The sequence below is a fragment of the Dermacentor andersoni genome, chromosome 1, assembly GCF_023375885.2.
Source record: "Dermacentor andersoni chromosome 1, qqDerAnde1_hic_scaffold, whole genome shotgun sequence".
NCBI classification, from domain to species: domain Eukaryota; kingdom Metazoa; phylum Arthropoda; class Arachnida; order Ixodida; family Ixodidae; genus Dermacentor; species Dermacentor andersoni.
Window position 1 is genome coordinate 43559239 of NC_092814.1, and position 16773 is coordinate 43576011.

At 46.3% G+C, this 16773-nt stretch overlaps 1 protein-coding gene across 1 annotated transcript in view; it reads right to left on the reverse strand.

Annotated features, from left to right (window-relative positions):
- Positions 1-11828: 11828 nt before the first annotated feature.
- The window catches only part of Slik (Sterile20-like kinase), a 115717-nt gene continuing 110772 nt past the window's right edge, over positions 11829-16773 (reverse strand). The window contains exon 21 of the mRNA XM_050193235.3: positions 11829-13586. Coding sequence (XP_050049192.1) covers positions 13431-13586 — 156 coding nt within the window. The 3' untranslated portion in view covers positions 11829-13430. The remainder of the gene's footprint in view (positions 13587-16773) is intronic.

Sequence of the window (16773 nt, forward strand, 5' to 3'; positions counted from 1 at the left end):
CAGGAAACGGTCCCGTATCTAACAGCTCGTCCTCGCCCCGGAAGTTCGGAATGGCCGGTGAACTCAATTCGCTGGCCATGAGGAACGCTGAAAGAACCTGCAGGGTACTGGTGTCGAGCCTCGTTTGACGAACTTCGGGATCCTGTGCCCTGGAGAACGTACGTCAAACAAACAAAACAACACAGCGCTGCACCACGTGTAAGCGCAAGCTCTTCACCCCTGACTCGCCAGGCTATTACCGAGTCAAAATGAACCCTGATCTTTTATTTCCCCAATTTTGACAAAGCAGTTCCAACCACCTTTCCAAACCGCTATCCATTTCTCCCCGAATGCCGACAAGACCAGAGTGTCATTGTTGTAGTAAAACAATGGGTCGTTGCCGTTGCAAACAAACAATGAAAACAGCCGGACATAACTTAAGTGGCCTAACTACACGAACAGCATGTTTCCAACGTACCGCAGTGGCGTACTTGTCGCACGTATTGGTGCCACTGAACAGTCTGGTCAACTTCACAAGTACGTAATCACAAGCGCGCTAGCCTTGTGGTCACTATTCAGAACGCGTACTTGCGTCGTAGGCAAACTTTTTATTACGCTAACTCCCGTTTCTTCCCTGATAGTCCCTACAGGACACGTGACTTAAACGAACAATTAAACTTGCGGGACTTACCCACTACGCAGAACCCTTAAAATAATGCGCCTTTTAATAACTCGTTCCACGCATGCTTATCAGAGAAGTCAGAATACGGCTGCCCTCAACACACACGAGCAACCCAGTCATAAATCTGCTTCCTTCCGTCCACACAGGACACGCGCTAATGGAACTAAGAACGCTTCTCAGTGCAAATCATGCACTCACTGAAAACCTACGCGGTTAACCTTAGAAAATAAAAAAAACGCACGCGCGTTACGATAGGCCTCTCAACAATAACCTTGACACTCAGGTTACTTACACACAAAAAAAGAAAGCCTATCTACTTATTAATGAACACCTCGCGAAACTACATGTTTACTTAAAACGCGTCTTTCACCTCTCGGAGCTTCTCAAACAAAAACACAAACAAAGCTCGTACGTACTTTTACATATTGAAAGAAACTTAAATCGCGAAAATTATCCGATGCTCAAAAAATAAAACAAAACAGAATGTTTTACTTCTACGGAAGCTCTCTTGGCCTCCCGTTCCAAATGCTTACGTCTGACTCATACTCTGAGCCGTACCCGAGGTGGTCGCGGTTCAAAAGCTACTCTGGCTACCGAGGAACAACAAACGGGCTGACTCACTATCAGCTCCTCCAAGACGTTACAGTCCCCTGCCAATTTGCGTCCTGGCGCCACGCTTTCATCACTAACTTGACTGACCGCGTCGCGACTCCGTACCACCTGGTCTCGTCTTGCCACCTTGCGCTTCTTTGTACTACACGCTGAACTTCGAAAAGAACGACGGACCGACAAGGAACATAACTGCCCCGTGCCCTTTGTCCGCGTCCGTGCAGAACATGTTTCTCGGTCTCCTTTTGACCGATGGCTCGAACGTGTTGGGTGCGTCAATTCATCGTCAACGACGACCGCACCTTTCTTTTCCTCGTGCCCTGGCTTTTCGCGCCTGTAGCTGACTTTGGCTGCGCTACATTAGTCACCGCATTCCAGTCTTTAGCGCGCTTCTTTGTGCGGCGCTTTCCTTTTGAACTCGCTTTCATGTCGCCTGGCGCCTCGTGCTGGCCGGTACACATTTTGTCGGCCCGTATCGGTCTCTTACCCGAACAGTCTGAGTGATTTACATTTAAATCTACTCTCACTTTGCCTCGAGTGGCGGACAGCTCAACCGACTCTGGAACAATGCAGCAGGCTTTACTCGAGTTATGCAACTCGCACTCTTGCGAACTGCCCTCTACTGCTTTGCCCAGCTCACGCTGTGCATCGACACACAGCCCGTCGGTCTCCGCTGTCTCACGCACACAGTCCGAATGATTCCTAATTAAATCATCCATCTCTTGGCTACCTAGACTGGCAGAGAGCTGCACCGATCCCTGAACCATGCAGTTGTCTTCTCTTGAGCTACGGAGCTCGCAATCCTGCGAACTGCCCTCAACTGCATCGTTCAGCTGGCACTTTCCTTCGGCACGCACATCTGGCTCGACATGGGTGCTCGCGTCTGTCGGGTCAACAGTACCCTGTACCTCGCTAACGACCTCGATACCATGAGATGCGACGCACACGCGCGGTAACTGTGCCAATTTGTTCTCAGCTGGCCTAGCTGTCTCTACAGTGCTCTGTTGGCACAGCACTTCGTCGCTTTCACTACGGCCTTTAACGGCCTCTGTTGCCACTAAGGCATCGTTAGCAGCTAGCCCTTTCCCTTCACCTATGAATGTGCAGCCAATCTCACAGGCAGTACTCTTCTCGTCGGCTTTTGGCGAACATTCGCTAGATACTTCCTCATTCTTGTGCACTGTACTGCCTAGAGAATTTTCAGACAGCCGTTGTCTCTGTGCCTTTAACCGCTCACAATCCTGTATCTCTTTTAACAATGCTGCCTTCTCTCTCTCGTACTTTTGCTCACGCTCACGCTTACGTTCTTGATACTCACGTTCGCGTTCATTCTCACGTTCTTGACGCTCACACTTCAGAGTAAGTTCTTGAAGTTACGCTTCCGTTCATTCTCGCGTTCTTGACGATTACGCTCACTCTTACGTTCACGACGCTCACGCTCCTGTGGTTCTTGTATCACCTCCCAAGCAAGCTCAATGCTTTCATCATCATTGCCACTATCTTGAATCGCCTTTATGATAGCTGGCGTTTCCATCTGTTCATCCACCTCAACTCCCAAGTCGTCGCACACCAACAACAAGTCTAACCTCGTCAACCTTCTAAGATCCATGGCAGCTGCCCCGACTGGTGGTTAGAACTGTTTTCCTTAATTAATTTGTGCAAACACACAATGCAACAAATTCCCGATTCCTAGAACTATCAAAATGAACACACAACATTTGAAGTCTGGCGAATCAAAAAGGAAAAAAAACCACGCGCTCACTTACGGTTGCAGCACCCTGCCATCTGGTTCATTGGTCCGCTGTTCCCGGTTCCTCAGGACTCCCTGGGTAGAAGGCTCGCTCTTCTTCGCTACTCCCAGTTCCTCAGGACTACTTGGACGAAGGCTCTCTCCGCTGTTCCAAGTTCCTCGGGACTCCTTTGGACGAAGGCTCTTTTTCGCTGTTCCGGGTTCCTCAGGATTTCTCTCAACGAAGGTTGATCCGTAGCGCTGCCACCAGTTGTTGCATTTGGAGGCGATCCCACCGCTGGCAACCAGTTGTAAGAGTTGAGGAGGACGTCGGGATGAAAACTTAGGAGGTTTATTTACATTATTTACAGTGAGACGACCGAGAAATTAACAGTCATAGAAGTCATTACGGGCCGGCAGCAACTCGGACGCTGCGGCCCGTGTGGCAAGAAGCTCGAAAGAGATGAATGAAGGAATGCTCCAGGAATGCTCCCTTGCTGCTCCCGGTCTGTCTTTTTAAGCCCTTCGGTGTATCGAAGACACGTCACGTTCGGCCAATGGAAGAGCCCGCTCAGGTGACGCCATTTTCGGCCAATCGGCGAGCCCGCTCAGGAGTCGTCATTTTCGGCCAATGGTAGGCGCCCGTGCGATGGTGTCACACCCGGCGGAGAGGGTCGCTGCTTGGTCCCCAATTGTTCGAGGGCTTACTTCTCCCTGCGGTCTTGCCTTGCTGACTTGCAATGTGCCGTCACAATAGGCGGATGGGGGCGACGCTGCCAGGGTTTCACGGTGCATTACACCCGTCTTGCCTCTTGGACCCAAGTTACCTGGAACAGTGCCAGGCTCTCGCTTCACTTTCGGGAAGAGTCAAGCAGTGAATAGCTCCACCTGCGGCACACGAGGTGGGGGCCGCCAACTTGTTTGCACGTGCCGCGCCTCGGGAATGTGGTATCCGTGCTTCTGCGCTCCTTAATTAGCTGTGGTGCGATTCGATGTGGTCTGGTGAACTTGAAGTAGGCCCAGGAAACGGTCCCGTATCTAACAATGGATGTTATGAGCATCCCCTTTGGAACGGGGCGGTGGGTTGCGCCACCAAGCTCTTGCATTTATACTGCCTAATGTCCTACCTAGGTGAAACAATAAAAAAAGCAAGAAAAAAACCACTGAACTTTCGCAACCAAATTTTCTGATCCCCTATTGCGAACTGTGCTTTTGTATGTTTCTGTTTTTTGTCATTTCCCTAGTTTTCTTCCACCAATCCTCCAATCGCCTCTTACTAATTCCTATTTCGGACATGTTTACTTTTCCACTGCTCTCGCTGAACCCAAGGGCTTCAAGGAGGCCAGTAGTGCCTAAATCGACCGCTGGGCAGATATCTTTACATTCTAATAAAATATGCTCCATCGTTTCCCTAGCTTTACCGCAGCAAACACATGCTTCTTCTTCCTTCTTATATCTCGCTTTATAGGTGCGTGTTCTAAGGCATCCCGATCTCGCTTTGAAAAGTAATGAGCTTCCCTTTGAGTTATCATAAATGGTTTCTTTCCTGATTTCGTTTTTTCCTCTTAAGTAGTTACTCATGGCCGGTTTCTTTTTCATTGCCGCCACCCATGAGATTATTTCAGCCTCTCTGAATTTCCGCTTGACCTTCTTTGTTGCTGTGTTGCCCACCATACAGGCCGCATACTTGCTGGTAAGCTTCCTAGTTCTTTTCCTCCACTGTGAATCAATGTTTTTCCTGTACAGATACCTGAACACCCTCCCAGCCCATTTACCTTCTTCCATATTCCTCAGCCGTTCTTCATACTCAATTTTACTGCGAGCTTCCCTCACTTCAAAACTAGTCCAGCCCATATCACCCTGCACAGCTTCATTTGTAGTCTTTCAGTGAGTGTCCAATGCAAGGCGTCCCACTTACCTTTGGTTCCCATCGAGTCCTGATTGTACCCCTGACTTCAAGCAAACAACTGGATTCCCAAATGTAAGTCATGGAACCATTACCCCTTTCTACATACCCCGGAGCACCTCGGTACTTAATGTATACCCATAGTGCTTCGTTTCATGTCCGCATTTCTTTTCCCTTTTGCTATTGTAGCTTTTTCTGATGTTTCCATATATCTATTTCCTTCGTTTATCCATATCCCAAAATATTTATATTATTTTACCCGACGTATTTCCTGGCCCTGCATTGACACTGGAGGTCTGTTCACTGTTTTCATTGAATACCATAAGACGTGATTTCTTTATAGCTAAATTTCAATCCTTAATTCTCCGCTTCCTGTGCACAGATTTTAGCCAGACGTTGCATATCACTTTGCCTGCTAGCAAGCAACACAATGTTGCCCGCATAACAAACCTGGGAGCTGCTGCTCTACGATGTAAGTACATCATAAACAACAGGGGGGATAAAGGGCACCCTTGTCTTAGTCCTTAGGTGACATACCTTTCTCCTCACTCTTCATTCCTTCCCATTCAACGCAAACGGTATTTCTAGGGTAAACCTCCCTCAAAAGCTGTATACAGTCGTTGCTTAAGCATTCTCCTTCCAGAATATCCCACAAAATGTTGCAGTTCACGTTGTCATAGGCTCTGGTAATGCCTAAAAGCCACGTACATAACGGTCTCTTTTCTTCTCTGGATGTTTCAATACAGCTGAGGAAGAACAAATAAGTTATCATCCAGTCGCCTACCAATTCTGGAGCCATTCCGAAGTTCTACTAATACGCAGTTACATTCGGCCCATGCTTGCAGTTTTACAACCAAGCTGTTTACCTCTAGCCCCCGGGTATGCATCCCCCGCATACGTTCCCAGGGAGGTACGCGCTGCAGCAACGGAGATGTGTAGGGGAGAGGGGGAGAGTGTGGCGACAGCACTGCAGGAATGGAGATGGGTAGGGGGAGAGGAGTGTAGCGACGACGCTGCAGCAATCGAGATGGGTAGGAGAGAAGGAATGAATGTGGCGACAGCACTGCAGCAATGGAGACGGGTAGGGGGAGAGAGGAGTGTGGCGATGGCGCCTGTGCACATGTGCTAACCTTTCTCTTCTAAAGAACCACTTCTCTCTGTGCATGTGACCTGCGCTTCTGTGGTTATGTCGGGCACGTCAGAGGCGCCGGCGCGTCTGATGCATGGAATGTGCGGTGACCGGGGCGGCGCTTGTGTCGGCGTAGTGCGCCGTAGTTAGGACGGCAGAAAGCATCCCAAGAGTGCAGGCAGGCAAAGAAGGCGCAGTTGCCGCAGGATGAAGTAGCCAGTAAACGAGAAATATACCGGGAGAAAAAGTCTATGGCTCAAATACTGGTGCAAATACTAATAAATACTGGTGCAAGCAAAGATAAAAGGTGAAGATGAATGTTGGTTGTCACAAATACGTGAGAAAAAGAAAGCTGCACCTAGAATATTTTGGAACCACATAAAATTATTAGGCAGGAAGTCGACAATACAACATATCCTAGATGAAGAGGGAAACAAACTGGAAGAGGAAGCGGCAATAAATTACATCCGAAAAACAACAGCCGAATATTTCCAAAGCAATGACGAGGTTGTATATGAAGAACAAAAAGGGCATGAAAGAGACCCAGGTGGAAAAGGAGCTGGTGCTGACAAATTTCAACTGGAAGAAAGCCGAAGAGAAAATTCCTAAGCGCACAGCCACAGGGCTAGACGAGGTTCCCATTAGGCTGATTAATGAACTAGGACCAAAAAGTAAGGAAGCTCTGGTGAAAGCAGTGGAACAAACTTCAAAAGATAGATGAATACCAGACAGTTGGCGGCAAAATAGAGTGAATTTAATTTATAAAGGCAAGGGGAGAGGTAGAATTCACTTGTATAGACCGTTGACCATTACATCGGTAATATACAGGCTAGCAATGCACGCAATCAAATTAAAGCTGCAAGCATGGGCAGAGAATAATGGCATTTTGGGAGAACTTCAGAATGGCCTCAGAAAAGGTAGGCGTTTGGATGATAACTTATTTGTTCTTCCTCAGTGCATTGAAATATCAAGAGAAGAAAGCAGACCGTTATATGTGGCCTTTTTAGACTTTACAGGAGCCTATGACAACGTAGACCACAACATTTTGTGGGATATTCTGGAAGGAGAAGGTTTAGGTGATGATTGTCTACAGCTTTTGAGAGAGATTTATCTAGAAAATACCGTTTGCGTTGAATGGCAAGGATGAGGAGATAGGAGAAAGCTGATATTAACAAGGGACTGAGGCAGGGGTGCCTTTTATCCCCATTGCTGTTTATGATGTACATGGTAAAGATGGAGAGGGTGCTAGAAGGAAGCAATATCAGGTTTAATCTCTCATACAAACAGGCGGTTACAGTAGTAAAGCAGCAGCTTCCAGGTTTATATTATGCGGACGACATTGTGTTGCTAGCTAACAAGCAAAGTGATTGGCAACGTCTGGCTAATATCTGTGGACAGGAAGGCAACAATTTAGGTTTGAAATTTAGTGTTAGAAAATCAGGTGTTATGGTATTCAATGAAAACAGTGAACAGACAGTGGCAATATAGGACGGGGAAATATCTCGGGTAAAAGAACATAAATATCTTAGTTTGTGGATAAACGAAGGCAATCAATATATGGAAACACAGGAAAAAAACAATAACAGTAAAGGGGAAGCAAAATGCAGCCATAATGAAGCACAGACCGCTATGGGGATACTATAGGTACAAGGTGCTCCGAGATATGTGGAAAGGTGTAATGGTTCCAGGACTTACTTTTGGAAATGCGGTTGTTTGCTTTAAATCAGGGGTACAATCAGGACTCGAAGGGAACCAAAGGTCAGTGGGTCGCCTCACATTGGGCCCTCACGGGAAGACTACAAATGTAGCTATGCAGGGTGATGTGGGCTGGACTACTTTTGAAGTGAGGGAAGCTCGCAGTAAAATTCAGTATGAAGAACGGCTGAGGAATATGGAACAAAGTAAATGGGCTGGGAGGGTGTTCAGGTATCTGTACAGGAAAAACATTGATTCACAGTGGAGGAAAAGAATTAGGAAGCTTACCAGCAAGTATGCGGCCTGTATGGTGGGCAACACAGCAACAAAGAAGGTCAAGCGGAAATTCAGAGAGGCTGAAATAATCTCATGGGTGGCGGCAATGAAAAAAAAACCTGCCATGAGTAACTACTTAAGAGGAAAACGAAATCAGGAAAGAAACCATTTATGATAACTCAAAGGGAAGCTCATTACTTTTCAAAGCGACATCAGGATGCCTTAGAACATGCACTTATAAAGCGAGATATAAGGAGGAAGAAGAAGGATGTGCTTGCTGTGGTAAAGCTAGGGAAACGATGGAGCATGTTTTATTAGAATGTAAACCTATCTGCCCAGTGGTCAATTTAGGCATCTCTGGCCTCCTTGAAGCCCTTGGGTTCAGCGAGAGCAGGGGGAAACTAAAGATGTACGCGTAGAAATTAGTAAGTATTGGATGATTGGTAGAAGTAGGGAAACAACAAACAACCGAGGTGTGGGAAAACAAAGTTCGCAATACATGATCAGAAAATTTGGTTGTGGGAGTTCAAAGTGTTTTTTCTTTTTTTTAACTTAGGTAGGACATTAGGCAGTATAATAGCAAGAGCTTGGTGGCGCAACCCACCACCCCATTCCAAAGGGGACGCTCATAACATCCATCCACATTCACCCATCCATCCATGCGGTGCTGCATACCGCTGAATTGGGGAGGGAATGCGGGCAAGCAGGCACTCAGCCGTCGCTGCGCATACGGTGCCTGCCCCTCCACGAGCTCACAGGCGGCGGTAGCAGTATGGAGGAGCTTTAACGCTGCCTGCACACCCTATCTAGGAGGCAATGTCGTAATGAGCTGTCTTTCCGGGTGTTTATTACTGGGTTGCGTAAATGCCAGTTTCGGTGGCGTGCTGAAGCAAGAGGCAGACGAAGCGTTCACTCGCTTCTGCCTGCGCTCTGCATCACGCCAGCATTGTGGTAGCGTGTTTGCAGTCATTGAGAGATCTGGGGCTGTATTCTGTACCGGTTCGCTTTGGAATCGGTTCGCTTTGGAACCGGTTCAGCCTGGCTGTTACGTCCAAGTGCCGTCACTCGAATACAGATACGAAGAACTTTATTAAAAGGGACAGTTAGGCCTAACCTAGCCGCCGCATCCCATCCTCTCGTGACAGCCCAAAGCTGACGATGGTATTCCAAGCTCTTGATGGCCGAGTTCCACTTCTGTTCAGTGATGTCCTTACCCTCTCGTAACAAGGGACACCGCCAGAGCATGTGTTCTAAATTGCATGTCCCCTCGCAGCTAGTACACTGTGAGAAACGCACTCGGAGAAAGAATGGAATGTCGCGGCGTGAGGGCCAATGAATGAGCGGCGTTCTGTCGCAAGGTCACATCTTCATTTCTTTTTGTACTTTGGGAACGATATAGTAATTGAAGGATGTTGCTAGTTCGATAAAAAAAAGATTGGTTTGTATAGAAAACTTGCACATTTAATTTCCAGTAATAACCGAGCTTCCGACTGAGACAGCTAGTGGTTTAATTTTATCTGCGATGCTATATTTTTTGTCGCTAGGTGGTGCGCCATACGTTAAGCAATCAAAGCAGTTCTCTGTGCGTAGGCCGTGGCTCTAATAGGATTTTGTTTAGCCGTGGCTGAGCTTCTTAGGGTGGATGATTGCAATCAGAGTTCCGTCCACACATCCCACAACTTCGAGAATCTTGCTGCGGTCAAGGAAGCGTTCTTGACTGCGGCTTTCTCTTGCAGTGTGGAGAGAAATCTCGCACCCCTTTTCTTTTCCCTCAACTGTAATGACCCTAGCGATAGCGGTAATGATGAGACTGACTAACGGTTGCGACAACCCAATAGCTTCTACATTCCAGATGCACTGCTAAAAACAACCTGTAGAAAAAAAAAAGAAAGAAAGAAAAAGAAAAAATAGCATGCACAGCACTTACGTTGTAGTGTCAATGCTACTAAATCTTGTGGTCTGCAGTATTCTAGCTTGTTGCAAATCCATCGAATTCTATTTTCAGGGCGCCTAAAATGCCTTCGGAACTTGCCTTCGCTCATGTCGTATGCATCGCACCGTTGCCTCTCGTCAGGTTGTTGTCTTTGGCCAACGTTTGCCAGCAACACAACGAAAGAAGCCACTATCGGCATCCCTACGTCGTGCCGGCCAGCGCGAGACTAGCAGACGGCCATGGTTGCCCTAGCAATGTGCACCGCCGCGCGCGACCCTCAAGCAAACCACTTCTCCGCGGTTCCTCTCATAGCAGACAACAGGTTCCTTTCCAGATGATTGACAACTTGTGCGACAACAAAATTTGTTGTCATGCCCACTAGGGATGACAACGAAGCGCCGACCAATGGCGTTTGTGAGAGTGAACCAGTTCCAAAGCGAACCGTTACAGAATACGGCCCCATGTTTTTGCTCGTGCGGCGCATGCCACCATGCCTAATTTAATTAGCAAGCGAATGTTTACTGCAATTATAGGACTACAAACCTTAATTATATAGTAGTCTAATACTTTGTTATCGTTATGAACGCTTCGCCTTTCGCACGAAACTTTTTTTACTCATAGAACCAATGCTAGAAATAATGCATAACAGCCACCGAAATTTCAGTTGCTGTACCGGATCTTGCTAGGTTTTTCTGACATGACTCGCGCACGTAACGCCCCAAACTTACAACATGGCGGCCTTGAACAACGGGTTATTAATTGTCGCCACAGTTTCATGAGATTTTAAAGCTAAGCTTTCTTTGCGGCGTCCGACAGGTCGTTGATGCTGCATTGGTCGGACTGTGGGAGACCAGTCTGCTGATAGTGCTGTCCCACTGCGGGCGACGCTATCGGCGGTGGTGGCGGAGTGGACGCGAAAGCTTTGCAGGCTTTGCTTCGTACTGCCGCTGTGAAGATATCGTCGACGCGGTATGAAATCTTTGGCTGCAGATTCTCAAATTCAACATAACATTTTTTTTATTGCGATAGCAATTACATGGACACTTTCAGGCGCATTTCTGTCGTATTTATTGCCGTGATATTACCTATAAAGTCCAAGCATGATAACATCATGGCGGCGCGCCTTATGCTGTGAGTGCGGGTGAAAGTGTGCTAGGGTGAGCCGAGGATGGTAGCTCGATCTCACGTGCGCAAGGGAGGAAGCGCGGTCTTCCATCGTGCACAAAGCACTGGGGGATGCCTCCTACTCCGGCGGCGGCTGTGTATGGCGCGGGTGTACGCGGCCACGCGGGCCCCATCTTGAAAGCTATCTGCGGTCGGCAGTCCAGGCCAGGTGCGCCGTCGGCTGCTTTCTCGAGTGCTATGCTCTCATCGCTTAGTCTGCGTTGAAAGCTATACAGCATGGTCAATTCGCTAGCTGCTTCTGCCGCTCTTCACGCCAGCGTTTTGACAGCGAGTGTCCGCAGTCATCGAGCGAGATGTGTTCATGTTTGCCTGTGCGTGCGCGACACCATGTTTGCAGATTTTGTAAGCGAATGTTTTTTATACGGCCGATAAAACTACTGCACTTTGTATACCTGCCTAATATCTTGCTATCGCAATCGATGCTGCGCCTTTCAGGCGAAACTGTGACTTTTGTTTTTTACCATTAAAATTTTTTCAATTTCTGATAGTCCAATAACCCGGCAATGTTTACAGCCCCTTTCGGGTAATAAAAATTGATCGGTGACTGCATTTACTTGCATAAAAGGTCAAATTTACACATAATGAAATTTCGATATAACGAAGTGCCGATTTTACCGACTTCGTTATAATGAGGTTCAACTGCATTATGAAGTGATGTAGTGTTAGTGTTTATAATCCTTTGTAAAGCAAACAGGAAGAGAAGCATTCAAAACATGTCAAAGCTTTATTATGCTCAGCAAGCTTCTGAAAATATTGTGTACTAAAAGTATACCACACTTTTTTAATATGGTATGAAAATTAGTAGTCTCTACGCATACATGTACCAAACTATGTACAGCATGTTGGAACTGTTAATTATGCCAGTTTCAACAAAGCACTTCTGGAAATGTGACCTTGACAACTGGCACAGCAAAGGAAGATCTCTGCAGGCAGCCCATCTGTTTCATATGCACACAAGTACTGTAAAAGCCATCCTCAAGCATGTTGAGAGATGGCAAATCTGATATGGCATGCTAAGTGCTTATGCTAGTTAACAGCGAACCTACATGTATCAGAAAATGGGCTACATTCATTCTTATATTGAGTCCTATCACACACAACCATGCCAAGCTATAAAACAAAGCATATTCTGGTAACACCCTGGAACTGTACGACTGGAAGGCTTGGCCATTTCGGTCTTTTATCACTGCTCGCAGTTGTGTTTGCTTTTTGAGAAAATTCGCAGAAGCCCTATGCTAGCAAAGCATGGTTGCCTGCACAGACAGCACTGGTTCTGCCAGTTCACAGGAACAGTAACACATTTTTCATGCTTCACTGACACACAATAGATGGTGTCTGCTTTCTGTACACAGCGACATTAAAACAAGAGGCTATACTTTGAACACTGGAAGATGTAGACAATGTGACAGTACCTATGTCACCCAATATTTTGCGACAGGAACAATGACTGCAGATGGCAACATTACAGTTACCCAAACAGGCACAGTTAGACATTTTGACACGTTGTGATGCACATGTGTCCACTGTCAATAAAACAATGCAGATATATTCTCCACAAATCTAGCAGAACTGCAACTTGTCCTATTAAGTCACATCATAGAGCAGTGTGAACGAGTAAAAGCTTGTGGAGATGGGCTTCTCACAGGCCATGACACAACGAAGGCAGTGTCTTGCAGAGAACATCAAAGTACATAAAAATGTGGAAGAAAAAAAAGACACTGGTAGTAAGTTTCAAAGAGTGAGGCACTTTCGAGCCATTGCACCACAAAGCACTGTCGCAGAGCATCTCTGTGCAATGAAACCAAGTGAGAAACCATCTGCACTGAAGTCTTTAGGCCCCTGCGCTAGTGAAAAACAAGACACTGGCAAAATGTACAGTATGAAGCCGCATGCAACTATGTCACAGAATCAGCTTCAAGTATTTCTAGTTGTGTTGAGCTATGCACCTTAAAAAAAATAAAGAGATGACATTTAATTAACATCTTGGTAATGCATACACTTTACTACCACATATAACCGACTGACAACACAGTAGCTCACATTGCAATGTGCCTGACATGTTAAAGAGTCCTCCTGGCATTTTCCCACCTGTTCTTGACTATGGCGGTGTAGAGCATTTCTCCTGCATGAAACAAGTAACTATTACGAGTCCTTGAAAGGTTCCCAGAGAACAAATGCCCTCAGGCAATGCGCCATAAAAGCAAACTTATATTACTGACAGGCGCTTCAAGAATTATGCCTTAAAGCAACGAGAAAAACACTGCTACCACGTGTTAGGTATTTGCAGCCTATATGAAGATCCTAAACTCAGTAGCTCGGATGATATGAAGTGTCTAAAGTCCGTGGGGGTCCTTGTAGTGTCACTTGTTCCCGATCCATGTTGGCATAGTCATTGAGGAACGTACTTGTGCCATAGAAGCGCTCCTGTTCTTCACATTGCCTTGCGAAGTCTTCTTCCAGTTTCTGTAGTCACAATGCCAGAATCACAAGTAAGAAAACATTACAGCGATTGTGTGAAGTACAGTCAAAAACCAATTTTTCGGACACCTTCATGTACACCAGTGAGCCAATGTATAAGGACATCTGAAATTTTGAATGCTGAAAGCCTTTGCTGTCCAATTTTCTTAACTTTTTATAGTTTCCGCAGGTCTGAAATGGCACTGACATTGCCACGGCCGCCATTGTGATTACCTCGCAGCCTCAAACCAGCACTCTTGCATGCTGATCCGCTGGCAGCCTTAGCCACTGCTGCCACCATAGCCATTTGTGCTTGGCCAAGTGGCAGTTGGTGTGTGGTCATATTACGCTGTCGTACACTCCAATGTTTACAGATACTTTTTCAGTTTCCGAACTCCTTCGTCTCGCCTATGCGCAGCAAGTGGACCGCTGCAGTTGACCTTGGCGCCAAGTGTGCGAGCGTCGTCTGCTATAGCCTGGAATGGTGCTTGTGGAATAAAACAGCCGTCTTGCTCCATAACATTTTATTCTCTTATATACACAGAACCTAACTAGGAAGATAGGTACATGAGCTGCCTCTTGTTGAAGTCTCAATAAAAGCGCTGTGTCCTGTAAGCATCCTCGTTTTAAGTGAAAGCCGTTTCCAAGAGAGATCTTCGACGCGCCACGCATGAATTGTGTGATGCACATAAACACCCAATCTTGCCGTGGCATAAGGTAATTAAAATTTGGTGGCTTTTATAGCCGCGTAGTTACATACAACTATCATTAATTGCCACATAGCTGGCTGCGCACCAGAAGCGTTACGTCATTGCTACCCAAGTGCGAACAGGCTTCAGTGCAGTTTGAGAGCTCCAAGCTTGCATATCTTTCATATACTTCCGTTTACAAATGTCCGTACGAGAGCAGCATTTTGTCAACTTACATGCACGCTTATAAGCAGCAATTTCTGTTCAAAACACGACAATGAGTTAAAGGAAGGAATGCCCACTTGTGCCAAAATGTTGCCCTGTTCAGACATCAGCTAGCTATATTAAAGCAGTAGAATTTTGCTTTTAATGTTGAAATTTGAAGGCTGGTACATACGCCAGATCTTGATGCACTCACCTATGGTAAGATAGTGTGAAAGTTAACCCTGCGATCTGAATGTGCTTCAAATCTTGCAAACATCACGTCAATACCCTTGTTGCACCAGCTACATGCCTGGTAATAAGCTCTTAGTTCAACAGTATCCCAAAGTTCACATTGCAAAGAGAGAGAGAGAGAGAGAGAGACGCATCCCACCTTTACTATTCAGGTACAAGTTAAGGAGTGCTCAGAATGGATGTCACCGCTACTAAAATAAAGCACCTGTCATCACACAACAGTAAGTGGCTCTCCCAAATATATGACTAGAGCTTGGCCTTTTCACACTCCCACTGCAGTTTTGATTGCACGGTCATTTTCTTGGTATTTCATTCGTGTGAAAAGCACACGTGTGTTACAAAATGGAAAAGATCTTCAATTTGCCAACTTCGAATTTCAGGAAAGCCACAGTTCATAACTCAGGGGCAGGGGGGTGACCATTTTCTTTTTCTTTCTTTCTGCTGTTGTTGTTTAAGCTGAGGTATACTAATGCGCTAGGCACCATAGCTGAAGGAGCACGTCCAAAGGAAGGGGTGACAGGGATGTTTTCCAGACAGGCTACAACATGAATCTACTACTTGCTCATGCGCAAGTTCCGTTTGTCTTGAGGACCTTCGATGTTTTCGGTGGGAGAAAAAGACTGGAACGTTTGGAAACAAGCAAAGAACTGTGCACTTTATGCATTCCATGCACTGCGCTCACTTTTGACGACCTCGCCACTTATGGCATGCAACGTGTTACATTTGACTTGATTATGTCACCATCCTGAAACTGTACATCAGATACCTTGCATGATTTCCCCCAAACATTTCTCCACGCAGGAAATGGCTCTTGGCCAATTCTAAAGTAACAATGCAGATCTGACAGTGGGGGGAATTATGTGCTGTTTGTAGGTGCTTTCCTGAACCTGCTGGTGGAAACAGACACGAAACACGTTGGCATATTGTCTTGAAGTTCCATAATATGAAATAAAATATGGCCCCAGGAGTAAGGCTTATCTCAGGAGATGAAAAAAAAAAAGTGGACCTACAAACCAAAGTGTGCATACAATATCAACACTCGATGACCCGCATGTCGCAGGTACTCGTGTCTCCGTGAGCGCAGAACTTGGACCGGGCACAAAAGGCTTTGATTGCCAGCCACGTGCACGAGGACAGGGACAAGGCTCACACAGTGAGAAAATAAAATTGCCTACCAGCGCAAGAAGCAATGCAAACATCCGCGACCAGCATGCACATCAGCAGAGCAGCGCCGCTCACTTGGCGCAAAGCCCAACCGCAGCGCTCACAGTCCTTAGGAACAAGTTGTGCCTAGCTCGAGAGGAGGAGTTGCGAAACTGAAGTATCTATAAACGTTGGTGAGCTCCGCAACACTAGGCCTAGTTGCTTTCGACTTTCACTACCCAAGCTTCCTTCTGGTCAATGCTGTGTTTTTTATTGAAAGAATTCGCCATTGTCAGCAATGGCTCCAACTATGCCTTTGTCATCCTCGCCAATGACTTCGAAGGACAGAAAGCACGGCACAGGTCTAAAAAACATTGCATAATACCAGATTCCAAAAAGTCAGTACCACCACAATACAGCGGTGTTAAGCAGCCAAGAATACACAAAGTATTGCAGTGAAGCACACCAAGGGTAGAAAGAGGCCTTTGTCACAGTACATAGTGTAGTGAAGAGGAGGACAAAGAAAATGCTCTTGTGTCAGCTGTGCGTGCGATCAGCATATGTGTACTGCCAGTGCAACTAGACTGTGCCTAGTGTCTTATAATAAACCGTCATATTACAATAGTATGTGTTTCTTAATTATACATGCGTGCACTCACCATCTCCCGTCACAGTATGAGCACCAATATGGCTAATAAGTGTACTGGCAGGCCTTCAGAGCTATTTCGGATGTGCCTGTGGCGATTTGACCCCTTGGAGGCAGTAAAAAAAAACATTCACTTTTCCTAACTGATAGATTTTTCTGACATTTTCACGGCCCCTAAGGAAGTCCAAAAAATCGGATGTTGACTGTAGTATATCGAACAATTTCTAAACACCATAAAGTTGCAATGAGAACTTAGCAA